The sequence below is a fragment of the Cololabis saira genome, chromosome 20 (genome assembly GCF_033807715.1).
Source record: "Cololabis saira isolate AMF1-May2022 chromosome 20, fColSai1.1, whole genome shotgun sequence".
Taxonomy (NCBI): Eukaryota; Metazoa; Chordata; class Actinopteri; order Beloniformes; family Belonidae; genus Cololabis; species Cololabis saira.
The window spans coordinates 20,325,544-20,336,820 of NC_084606.1; the positions used below are offsets into that span (position 1 = coordinate 20,325,544).

Genomic DNA, 11,277 nt, shown 5'->3' on the forward strand with positions numbered 1-11,277 from the left:
ATATGGTCACCCATAAAACATTCCTGTAATTCTTCAATGTAGTTATATTGATTCAAATCTCTCTAGAAAAAAATAAATAAATAAATATATTTATATTTAGAGAGGAAATATTTCGTAAAATCCGGAGATGATGTGTGTACTTCTTTATTTTAAAACTATGTTCTGATCCCATGCTTCGCTGTTGGTCGTATAGCGGAAGTGGAGTGGCCTCAGTTTCTCTGTTTGTTTACGAAGCTGGGATGGTAGCTGTCTGCAAAAGCTATGCACAATTTCGCCGGGAAGACCGTCAAACTGTATATCTTTTGGCCAAAGAAGTAAATGCTGTATTGCTTTGGAATAACAGGCTGATAATTGTACCGCAGTATCGCTCGAGGCGAAGGTATGCGCTTTAAACAGCAGAGTTTGGTAACGCAGGCCAGCTAGTTAAAGTTAAAGCAGCTAAAGCTTTTCACATTCAGTTTGGTCTCTCTGTTTTAAAAGTAGTGGGGTGTTGCTTTGCAGATGATCGAGGTGGTGGCCTCGCTGGCCCGCGGGCCCGTGTTCCTGGCCGGGGAGCTCATGGAGAGTCTGATCACCTTCACCAACCCCATGTCCCACCTGTCCACCTCCGCCAGCAGGTAAGCAGGATTCATGGTCTTGCGTTAAATCGACGCAGAGCCAGGTGTGCGTCTCCGCGTACCCTACGCCGTAGGGTCTGCGTTGCTGTAACGCAGAACCATAAATCAGCCTGTAGGTTGCACCCACAATCGTTGAAACGTTTTATAAGCAGATGTGTCAAAAGTATTCACATTCATTACTCAGGTAGAAATATAGATACTAAAGTTTAAAAATACTCCTGTAGAAGTTGAAGTATCAACTCAAGTTTTTTACTCAAGTATAAAAGTACTGGTTTCAAAACTACTTAAATTATAAAAGTAAAAGTAATGTAAGGGGGGAAAAGCCATGAAGGACAAAAGCCATTGAAAATGAATGCATCTTAGTATAATGCAAATATATTAAAGAACCATATATGTGTACTATTGAGCATTAACATGTGTTTCAGAGAGCGGAAGATATGATGACTTGCTGCCTATAAGTATTGTAATGGTGCAAAAAGTCAAACTTCCAAGGCATGTTATCATTTATCCTAACCTTTATTGGAATGTACATCCAAGTTTAGTTGCAGGAATCTTAGGGAACGGATGTAAGAACAAAACTGGACAAGAACATCTGAGCCACAACCAAATTCACTCTATCCGGATGGAGCAATTTAACTGGATAGTTTTTTTTTAAAGGCTGAAACGAAATAGAGTAAGGCTGTTTTTAAAATGTAAGGAGTAAAAAGTACAGATAATTGTGTGAAAATGTAAGGAGTAAAAGTAAAAAGTCGTCTGAAAAATAATTACTCCAGTGAAGTATAGATAACCAAAATTTCTACTTAAGTAAGGTAACGAAGTATTTGTACTTTCTTATTTGATACCTCTGTCAGTTAGTACGGTTTAGTTCCACTAACAACATGTTTACTGAATTTATTATTTTACCTCTTTTCTTATCATTTTATTTGTTATTTACTGTTTAATTGTGTCTTGCTGCTTTTAATGTTGATGTAAAGCACTTTGAATTACCTTGTGTTGAATTGTGCTATAAACTTGTCTTGCCTTGCCTTAGATTAGGGGTCTCCAACCCTGGTCCTGGATCCACCTATCCAGCATGTTTTAGGTGTCTCCCTGCACCAACACACCTGATTCTAATCAAGGGTCGTCATTAACTTGTCATCAAGGTCTGAACAGTTCTGTTGCTGACACAGCTCCTTGTATCATGGTGTGCTGAAGCAGGGGAAGATCTAAAACATGCTGGATAGGTGCTCTCCAGGACCAGGGTTGGAGACCCCTGATAGATCAATACATTTACTGATTCAACGCAATAAGTCGCAGCGGTCTTTACAGATACCGTCCTGGGTGAAGTGTCTTCTGGGACAGGATCAGTCAGTACATATGCTGGGTTATTTTTTTTTTCCATTGGTGTAAATCAAATCCTCTGGCCTTTGTAGTCAATGGATCATAATACAACTCGGAAGACTTTGCACAGACATGCATTACAGTGCTTTTTACCACAATAATCAAAAACAAAGTTATGCTTTTAAATCTATTGTTGTTATTTCTAAATCTACTAGATGGAATATAAAGTTGTTCAAAATGCCCCCTTGTCAGCTCTCTTGCTGAATATTTAAAATAAACATCTGGATTAAGTAAAAAAAACTTGTTCTTTTTATTCTTATCAATTAAGAATGTATTACAGAAAGTCAAATTGAAGACACTGGTCTAAATGGAAAATGCAGGCCCTTCAAGTCATCCAGGTCATGCTAGTCCTCAAAAATCTTGTAAAGAAGGCAACTGGACTAGCTTGAGGACATTATATCTCCCATCCAGTTGTATCCGTTCAAATTGACTGATGAGGACTTTCTGGATTATAAACTGTTGAACTTCACAACAGCTTATAAGAGGAAGCCTTTTGGATGGAAAGTAAGACATTATTAAGAGTCTTTGAAAACTTTGAGGATCACAGGCACTTTCCAGTGGTTATTTACCACTGTCAAGGATTAGCAGATTTGTAGTGAAAGCTAAAACGCAGTTACTTGCATCCTAATGCCAACTGACATTTGTTTTGTTTTTGTTTTTAAACAGGATCTTTTAAGAATTATCAACATTTTTGTTTTACTCTGTCTTTGTTAAGCAAGTATATTTGATTACCTGTTGCATTGTAACATATTGACTGTATCCTGTAATATGCAGGGCACATAAATCGGTTGTTTTAATCAGTCTGCCCCTCTGTGAACCCTGTCGTCTATATCACAGTGAAATGCTGGCTTGGGCCAGCGCCCAGATCCACTGTCAGTTTCACGCCAGCGAGAACAGGGTGGCCCTGCCGGCCCAGGGCAACAAGCAGGATGTCCAGGCTGAGAGCGACACGGTGCTCATTCCAAGTAGAGGTAAGCAGGACAAAAAGGAGGAAAACGGTTGAGATGAGCTTGAACAAATACAGCTTTCTACATTTAGAAGTATGTGCATGTTACTATCTTTGTGTCACTGGTCTCTGTGTTTCTTACCGTGTGTTTTATCTCCACCTTTCTTCTACAGGAGAGCGAGGGCAGTGTGTGCTGGACACACCTCCCAAGATATTATTCTGTGATCTGCGCCTGGACCCTGGAGAGAGTAAAACTTGTATGTGTCTATACATATATAGAGAAGATTTGTATCTTTAATAATCTACCCTTTTTTAATATGGGACAAAAGGAAAAAAAAACGGACAAATTACTATTTTTAAAACAAGAACGTTTAATTGGTTAACACAGATAATATATTAAGATAATATATATGTGTATATCAAATTTGGACATTTCAACATCTCCCACAGATTCATATAGCGAGGTGGTGCCCATCGATGGACCGCCGAGTTTCCGTGGTCAGGCAGTGAAGTATGTCTACAAGCTGACCATCGGCTGTCAGAGGGTCAACTCTCCCATCAAACTACTCAGAGTCCCCTTCAGGGTGCTGGTTCTGCAAGGTGACATGAATTTAGACCTTGTTACTTTTTATTTCTACGCTATTCACACTTCTCATATGAAACCACAGCTTTGACACTTTTCTCAAAGGGGCATCGGGTATTATACCTTGTTGCATGGTATTCATTCTTAATAACGTGCAAAAACGTTAAAAAAAGATAACCCCTATTGACCCCCCCCCCTAACTTTCAGGTATGCCAGAGCGTCTGTCTCCTCAGGATGAAGAGGTTTCTCCCTCTAACCCTTTCCTGGAGGAAGAGGAAGTGAGTCGCAGAGATGCCCGGTCTTTGGAGCGGGCGTTAGACATGCTGATGGTCACCACCTCAAGACGCTGCTCCCGTGAGTCACATTCTCCATCCCTTTTATCCCGTCTACTGTTGTTTAAAGATCTATTATCTCACTCTTGTTGTTTTTCTGATTAAGATCCTTATTCTGCTATTTTCAGTTACTTCAATACATTTTTACTTGATACTTTTGTACTTAAAAGCAATACTATAGTTTTATATCATTTCCCCATTTCTCTACTTTTTTTGTGTCCAGACATGTTTAATATAACCAACATGCGTGGGAAAGTGGCCAAGTTCTGCATCTTCAAGACTGTTTACAGACTCGGAGAGGACATTATCGGCACATTCAACTTCTCTGAGGGAGACATTCCTTGCTTGCAGGTTTGTTTGTTTTTTGTATTTTTTTAAAAACACAATTTCCCTCTATTCATCATGTAGCTGTCTTGAAACACTGTTCGCATGTTTCCCAGTATTCAGTGAGCCTACAGAGCGAGGAGGAGATCCAGGAGCAGTACCAGCGACGTCCTGGACAAGCCATCAGTGTGACTGGACACGGGCGGCACATGGAGTCCTGCCTCCACACTGCCTTCAGCCACTTTTCTCTCCCCATCCCTGTCAACGTCACGCCGGGTTTCAGCACAGACGTGGGTCAGTCATGAGCCTCTGCGTCAAACTCTCGATCAGTTATATCCAAATCTTGTAACCTGGTGGAAAATGTTCATATCATTTCAAGTGTTTGGATTTATTTCTGCGAATTTGTCAATACACACTATTTTTTCTGGAGTTCGAGATGATATTTTGATATCAATGATGACATTTCAATGATGATCACGTGTCAACTGAACCTTTAACTCTGTTCGTTCAGTGACCCTGAGGTGGCGCCTGCACTTTGAATTCGTCACTGCCCGGGAGCCCATGGAGCCACCCACTGTTCTGCAGAACCAATCAGAGGTCACCGTGTGGGCTGGGGCCGAGCACGTCGACGTGGACACCTTCAGCTGGAATTTACCAGTCAAAGTGCTGCCTACAAACCCAGCTTTAGCATCCTACATGTCCCAGTTTACAGGGACCAACAGCATCAATATTTGACTGTTACTCTGTGTGTATACAGAGTCAAAACACAAGCCATTCATGGCTTGTGTTTTGACAGGTGTGTGGGGGGGAGTGAGAGCGAGAGTGAGAGCGAGAGTGAGAGCGAGAGTGAGAGCGAGAGTGAGAGCGAGAGTGAGAGCGAGAGTGAGAGCGAGAGTGAGAGCGAGAGTGAGAGAGAGAGAGAGCGAGAGTGAGAGCGAGAGAGAGAGAGAGAGGAGATGGAGGGAGGCTTTATTTTTCTGTAACAGATGAGAAACGTTGACACAAAGGTGCATAGTTCCTGAACAAAGACGTATTTGCAGACTTGATGGAGACTATATCTGAAGTATGCAACCTACTGTATGTTTTGCATTTTTATCATATGCATTTTAGATTTGTTTAACTTTTAAACATCTTTTTTTTTTTGGAAGAGTACATATCTTCAGTTGGTGTGTATTTATTTGACTGACTGATTTGCACATGTTTTTTTTTGTTTGTTCTCATTATTTGACCCAATCATTTCTTATAAAGACAAGATTTTTACTGTACAACTGCTTTGTTTCCATCTTGCACAAAGCCTACAATGTAAGAACTGCCCAGGAAAATTAAAAGTGTGACTTTGAATTTGTTAAATCAGATTTTCTTTATTTGGAAGTTAGATGAGTTACAGCAGAAAACAGGTCATACAACACAGCTATATATTAATATATGTACATAAATGCTGGTATTTACAAACATGAATTATTGAACTTATTAAAAATGAAACTTAGTGTTTATCTTCATTATAAAATGTATGAAAAACAAAAGAGGATTTAGATACACAGATGTTATACTAAACAATGTAAATGTCATAAGAGCAGAAAATCACAAATATAAACTAATCAAAAGAAGGTGGATACCTACTTTTCTGAATTTATCTAACTTTGTTTTATTTTTGCTGCAAAGGCAGAAAGTACTCACATTTCTTGCATTGATATACAACCCAATAATCACAGATGCTGGTTAATATTGGTTGGCGGTATTTATTGTGGGGTAAAACAGGCTTATGGCGCCATTCTAGCCCTCAAGTTGTTTCTCCAGATGAAATGATCCGTGGCTCGGGTCCTTGTCGGTTTCACCTGGGGAGCAAGGCAGGCGGGGGTCGGCGGTCTGAACCAGAAACACCTTGCAGGTCACCGGCTCTACTCGCACCTCACACCATGCAGGGAAGTCCACTGGACGATGCACCCTAGACGGAAACAGGGATCTTGGGAGTCACCTTTAAAAGTTTCTAATGCCTCCCTTTTCACTAGACTCCTAGCTTTATTCTTTGTGGTGTGGACTGAGTCTCTTGTGTTGGCACAGCATCGTATCAGAGTAGCATGGTTATATAAAAAAATCAACAACCGTTTCCAGAGGTTGTTAGCTCTGGAGTTGATTTGGATTCTTGAACTCTACTGCTTCGGCAGATAGAATCAAGCTGCTCAAATTCAGATTATATTTTAAAACAAACATTAACAACTACAGAAATGTGCATAAACTATCATACATCACTGCAAGTGTAGATTAGTTTGCATGAGTCTTAATTTAGCTTCAGCCACCTATCAGTTTAGATAATAATACAATAATATAATTCTTAGATTTTGTTTTCCTGCTATCTCTTATGAACATTGTGCTTTAAATGATGTGAAATTACAAACAAGATGAATAAATATGCACCCACTAGTGTTTTAACCGCACCGGTTAGATTACTCACGTCTCGCAGCAACCAACACCAACAGGGTGCAGACAGGTGCACTGCATGCAAGCGTTGTCCATCCAGGATTCCCCCAGCGAGTAGTGCTTCCCCTCAAACACACACAGAGCTTGGGGGACACATAGTGAATTTCAACTTGGAAATATGCATGTTTTCTGAAAAAAGGGGTTTGAGTTCAAAGGGAAATATGTGATGAGGATTCAAAGCATGGCATCTCACCTCTGGAGTCGAAGTGGCACTCCATGGGTCCGGCAGAGCCACCGCTGGCCCACAGAAGAACGCCTGCAGTTGCAAACACCCAGCTAATCACAGGGAGCTCCATCTTCATCTGGTCTGATCAGCTTCTGGATCTTCCTTTCCATTCGTTCCCTCATTTATACATCCTGGAGGTTTACGACCGTGGTGTGGAGGTGTGGTCATTCCCAGTCATATGGCCCGCAGCCCCGGTTGTGCAAGGTGTCAGCCGTGCCATCCGTCATAGATAGGGAGGTGGCAGTGGTGTTGTGTGCAGACAGATGGAGGAGGCGGGTAAACAGAAGCAAATCTTGTATCTTGGCATGGCTTTGGCACGGTGCAGCCCACACCAATGCACTTCAGCAGGCATGAACGTCCAAAATGATAGAAACAATGACACATCCGCGCGGTGACTAAGAGAGGGAAGGGTAGGAGAGAGGTGAGCGGCAGGGCAGTGAGAGAGAAGTCTGAGGAGCGAAGGAGAAGGAGAGGCAGAGTGGTGGGATGGAATTATTAAACATGATTCATGACTCCTCAAACCCTCTTTGCATTTTGTATAGGTCAGTTCACAGCAACTGAACACAGGGCTAATTACACCCTCTAAACACCACAAATATAGAAATGAACAAAATAAGGAGCTTTAATAACATTTAAGAAGAGGTAACTTGTAGAGACAAGAGAAAGGAACACAATTTAAACTTCCAGGAGGCTGGACTAAACCATCACCCTCTCATACAGATTCCTTCATTTTGAACCAACCGCAGCCTCAACCGAGAACCTTTAGGAGACTGAGCATTAATGCAGAAACCTGAGCTCTCCACCGCTACTATAATCAAAACATGACACTCAAAAAACATTGTGTAGGAGAATGGTATTTGCCCCTTATGAGCCATTTGATCTTTCTCGGGTACCAGACTGGAAAACAGATTATATTTCACTGACATATCACCAGGCGGATCAAAGGAAGGATTTGTCTGAGAGTTTCTCATTTTGATGATTGTTTTAAGGACCTTTTTTATTCTGATGAAATTGTTCACTGGAGTGAAAGAAAAAAAAGACAAAAAAGAGATTTGGAGAGAGTTGTATCCCATCCGAATACAACTGTTTTTGACTGATTTTGATACATATTTGGAGCAGCTATATTGCAAACAAAATGAGATATGAAATATATACCGACAACTTGTAGTGTGAAATAACAGAAACACAACTAAACACATTTCTAATAACTATTCACAGTTCTTCACTACTTCATAGTCTGTGTGAAGTAGTGAAAATAGCGGATATTCGCCGTTTTCATTTTTTTGCTACATGTCCATATAATTGCTTGTTGTTTGAGTTGTGTTTTGTTTGGTCGACAATGCTTAGTAAAAGCTTTTAGATGAGTTTCTCCCTCATTTTGGCATACTACATGTTAGTATTGGTGCCTCCCAGGGTGGGATCGTCTGCCACCAAAACTAACTCACACAGCTCAATTGTTTTTCTGCGACGATAGGCAGCATAGCAACTCTTCACCTTATCTGGAAGAAATCTCACATGAAATAACATTTACAATAAATAATAGATATGTAAAAATAGTAATCAGATATCTGTTACTATGGTAATGGTGGTATTGGAATAAAACCTGTATATGTAAACAGGTATACACGAGAATAAACAGAGATAGATGTGATAATGGCAGTTATTCACAGTTATGTACATAGTGGAAACAATGGTGCCGCACTATCGGTAATTGGTGCAAACATTACTTGAATGGGTGTGGCAGAACGCAAGGTTTATTGATCCGTAAAATCAGACTCTTCTGAGGGAGGGTGAGGAGAAGAGGGGTATGCACTGTCTTGACATGCTGTGGAAAAAATGTGTTTTTCAGTCTGGTTGTGCACATTTTTAACTGTCCAGTGTGACTAACAAGAGAAGAGGGAGAGCAAGTAATGTCCGGAGTGTGCTGACGCAACCAGCTCTCCCGTGGAGTTGGCTTGCGAGGAAATCTCTGAGGAGGAGGAATAAGGACCCCACAGAATGATGCTGCCACCACCATGCACTACTGCAGGAAGGGTGATACTAGGGGGAAGCGTCGTGCCCAGTTTCCAGCGTACACACGGCCAGGAGATGCTAGTTATGTGGATTCTAGTCCAGTTCCACTGATACTCGAAGATGCAGGATTTCATTTGCCAACATAACAGGAAATTATCTCGGTGCATATGTGAATGTAGTCTTTTACTTTGGATAAGTCACCAGAACAAACAAAACAAATCAGTTTCTGCCTGATTGTTGTGGAAAAACAGTCTGACACGTTTGAAAACTTTATGTCGACACCGTTATATGTTTTATAGAACACGGTTGCTTAGCAACATAGCTGATGGCATTGACCAGCATCCTGTAAGTGGTTTCTAAGTTAATTGCAATGAAAATCATGCAATGATCCAAATGAAAAAACTACAATGCAGCATTCTCAAGTGTGATTAAAACTCACTTTTACTCACTAGCTTTTAACTCGCCATGATTGTTGTATTTCATTTATGTGTTTTATGTTTTATGTTGTCCTGTTTTGTTTTTCCTTTTTCTTTCACTTGTCCAGTACTTTGGTCATCTGTCATTGTTTTTAAATTGCTTTATAAATAAACTTGAACTTGATTAAATTAAATGTTGATTAAATGTTTGTTATCTTTGAGAGGGAGAACTTCTTGTGTCATTTAATCAGGTCAAATCTACTGGCAGCACCTTGAAAACCTTTAACCTTACAATTATGTAAAGGTATGTAATTATAATCGTAATATAAGATAGCTACACTTGTTTTGTGTAAAACAGTGAAGTTTTATCTTAATTTTTGTCCAAACTGAGTCAAAGCAACATATCATCTTAAATGTAAGAGTGGATAGCTAAAAATGTAACTGTTTATCAAGATTTAAAAAACGATTCATTTAATTTAAAGAAAAGGGACTTTAAAGAAGAGTTTTCAACAACACTGATATTCTTTTCTAGAGCTGTTTACCAAAGATCTAGACATTTTTGTCCATAGCTGGGACTGAAATAGCAATCCTTCGCTCTGACGACAGCTTACCTTCAGTAACGACTTACCTGTTGGGATCTTGTTTACGGTGCAGCGTGCAGATGTGGATTTTATTGCAACCTTTGTAATCATTAAAACATGAAACGTGTCGTCATCTGACCTGACTTAACAAAGTGCCAAAAAAACATTAGCTCATCTTCTTCCACTTGTTTAGTATCTGCGGACGGAGATGGAGATCATAGGAAAAATCCTCCCAAGCTCTTGTCAGGAGGCCCTGGGGCCTCATAACATTATGTTTTACGTGTCGTCCCTTTGTACCTCCACAGTAGTTGGAAAGTGTTGATAGGTTTCCCTGATCAGCCAGAGGTTCTTCAATCACTCAATCTGTATGACTCAGAGTTGCCTCCTCAAAGCGGACACTGCGTCTTTGTGGTTTTGTTGCAGGTCAAGCTATCTTCAATGTGAACACCAAGCTTCGACATTCACTTTTTTTACTTTTTATTTACGCAAACGCAGTGCGTGGAAGGGATTTTAATGGCTTAAATGCCTACGCATGTTTAGTGAAAGTGTCCGCCTCATATCCTGTGGGTCCCACACAAGACAATGACAATGATCTCACACCCTGACTCGTCAAATATGCTGCCGTCAGTGACAAGAAGGGAGAAACTTGTTAAAAGAAAAGATGAGGAGTTTCCTGCTACGCCTCTTAACTTCATGGACATGCACTTAATTGGAGACGAGTGAATTTTAATTGTAGGCGACTTTGAAATGTTTACAAGGTCATTATTGTGACATCATTTCTTTGGCATCTTTAATCTTTCGTATATAGAGCTGCGTCTCACGACTACTCTGATTCGTGCCATTCGTGTTGATTGAACTTATTTTGTGCAAGAATCCCTTAGAACACCCAAGTTAGAATAGAATAGAATAGAATATCCTTTATTTTCTCCCTCAGTGGGGAAACTTATTTGTTGCAGCACACATATACACACATATAGGGGAGGGGTAAAAGGACTGAAAAGTCAGAAATAAAAAATATATAAAAAATACAAAAGATACGTATAAAATATGTATAAAATATGTATAAACAGGATATGAACAGTATATACAGATAAACAGTGCAGAAAAAAAGCAGGTGGAGTGTGAGGTAGAGGTGGAGTTGTATTAGTGTCTATCGTTGTCATAAGAATGATATTTGAACAAAGGCGCCACTTTTGTTTAAGTAGCTTTTTTGCTAAAATAATAATAGGTTCACAGTTATATGGTGAATATGGTGGAAAATTTCAGATTTACCTTAAAAGGGAAGTTTAGTGAATTAAGCTCTTTAATATCCTGAACCCCCTCTTTTCAGGCCCTGCAAAAACAATTAAACATACTATAAGAATAAATAAAGAGTTATTGT

General features: G+C 40.0%; 2 protein-coding genes across 2 annotated transcripts; one reads left to right on the forward strand and one right to left on the reverse strand.

Moving 5' to 3' along the window:
- The first annotated feature begins 47 nt into the window (after positions 1 to 47).
- rgp1 (GP1 homolog, RAB6A GEF complex partner 1) lies at positions 48 to 5,100 on the forward strand. The gene is made up of 9 exons (XM_061709678.1): positions 48 to 379; positions 502 to 617; positions 2,835 to 2,968; positions 3,117 to 3,200; positions 3,394 to 3,543; positions 3,734 to 3,880; positions 4,082 to 4,209; positions 4,299 to 4,476; positions 4,694 to 5,100. The coding sequence occupies exons 2-9, from the start codon at positions 502 to 504 to the stop codon at positions 4,915 to 4,917; spliced, it is 1,161 nt and encodes a 386-aa protein (XP_061565662.1). The 5' UTR covers positions 48 to 379; the 3' UTR covers positions 4,918 to 5,100.
- A 500-nt stretch (positions 5,101 to 5,600) lies between these two features.
- Positions 5,601 to 6,966, reverse strand: msmp1 (microseminoprotein, prostate associated 1). The gene is made up of 3 exons (XM_061709679.1): positions 6,854 to 6,966; positions 6,635 to 6,743; positions 5,601 to 6,127 (listed from the first exon to the last, which is right to left on the reverse strand). The coding sequence occupies exons 1-3, from the start codon at positions 6,960 to 6,962 to the stop codon at positions 5,956 to 5,958; spliced, it is 390 nt and encodes a 129-aa protein (XP_061565663.1). The 5' UTR covers positions 6,963 to 6,966; the 3' UTR covers positions 5,601 to 5,955.
- Between the last annotated feature and the right edge of the window lie 4,311 nt (positions 6,967 to 11,277).

Excerpts from the sequence above, each read along its gene's own strand:
- msmp1 (XM_061709679.1), bottom strand. The coding sequence starts at position 6,962 with ATGAAGATGGAGCTCCCTGTGATTAGCTGGGTGTTTGCAACTGCAGGC. Across the intron at positions 6,744-6,853 it reads GTGCCACTTCGACTCCAGAG|CTCTGTGTGTGTTTGAGGGG; the intron begins GTGAGATGCCAT and ends GTGTCCCCCAAG. Across the intron at positions 6,128-6,634 it reads GGTGTTGGTTGCTGCGAGAC|GGTGCATCGTCCAGTGGACT; the intron begins GTGAGTAATCTA and ends GTTTCCGTCTAG.
- rgp1 (XM_061709678.1), top strand. The coding sequence starts at position 502 with ATGATCGAGGTGGTGGCCTCGCTGGCCCGCGGGCCCGTGTTCCTGGCC. Across the intron at positions 3,544-3,733 it reads CAGGGTGCTGGTTCTGCAAG|GTATGCCAGAGCGTCTGTCT; the intron begins GTGACATGAATT and ends CCTAACTTTCAG. Across the intron at positions 4,477-4,693 it reads GGGTTTCAGCACAGACGTGG|TGACCCTGAGGTGGCGCCTG; the intron begins GTCAGTCATGAG and ends CTGTTCGTTCAG.